At 59.5% G+C, this 654-nt stretch overlaps 1 protein-coding gene across 1 annotated transcript; it reads left to right on the top strand.

Moving 5' to 3' along the window:
• Positions 1–28: 28 nt before the first annotated feature.
• On the top strand, positions 29–350 carry LOC122191757 (ephrin-A2; the record flags this gene model as incomplete). Its single annotated transcript, XM_042892150.1, has 1 exon — positions 29–350. A coding segment is annotated over exon 1 (322 nt), but the record flags the coding sequence as incomplete, so codon positions are not given.
• Positions 351–654: the final 304 nt, after the last annotated feature.

Consider the following 654-nt stretch of genomic DNA (forward strand, 5'->3'; position numbering starts at 1 on the left):
GGGGTCAGGGCTAGGGTTGGGGTTGGGGATGCTGCTGCTGACGCTGCTGTGCTGCAGGTTCCACCGCGGGGATTACACGGTGGAGGTGAGCATCAATGACTACCTGGACATTTACTGCCCGCACTACGAGGAGCCGCTGCCCGCCGAGCGCATGGAGCGCTACGTCCTCTACATGGTGAACTACGAGGGCCACGCGTCCTGCGACCACCGGCAGAAAGGCTTCAAACGTTGGGAGTGCAACCGCCCCGACTCGCCCAGCGGACCCCTCAAATTCTCGGAGAAGTTTCAGCTCTTCACTCCCTTCTCGCTGGGCTTCGAGTTTCGCCCCGGCCACGAGTATTACTACATCTGTGAGTGCGGATGGCGCCCGTAGCAAGGCCCCAAAACAGCACCCACAGCCCAGCACCCCCTGCTTTAACATCCTCCAGAGCAGCAGGAGGAGAACCGTGGGGAGCGAGCAGAGCAGAGGAACAGAATGAAAATAAACGGGCGCCCGCGACCCCGGCGCCCAGCGTGGCACAGGAGGCGCCGCCGCTCTCCTCGCTGTGCTCATCTCCCTTATTATTTCTCCCCCTTTTTTCCTAAAGCGTCTGTTTGCAGCCCACTTCATTTGTTCCTTTTATCTATATTAAATTACCATTTCCCCCCCCCCCC

Source organism: Lagopus leucura, unplaced genomic scaffold (genome assembly GCF_019238085.1).
Source record: "Lagopus leucura isolate 7727_CA_CO unplaced genomic scaffold, USGS_WTPT01 32963-0_obj-0_obj, whole genome shotgun sequence".
In the NCBI taxonomy this organism is placed as follows: Eukaryota; Metazoa; Chordata; class Aves; order Galliformes; family Phasianidae; genus Lagopus; species Lagopus leucura.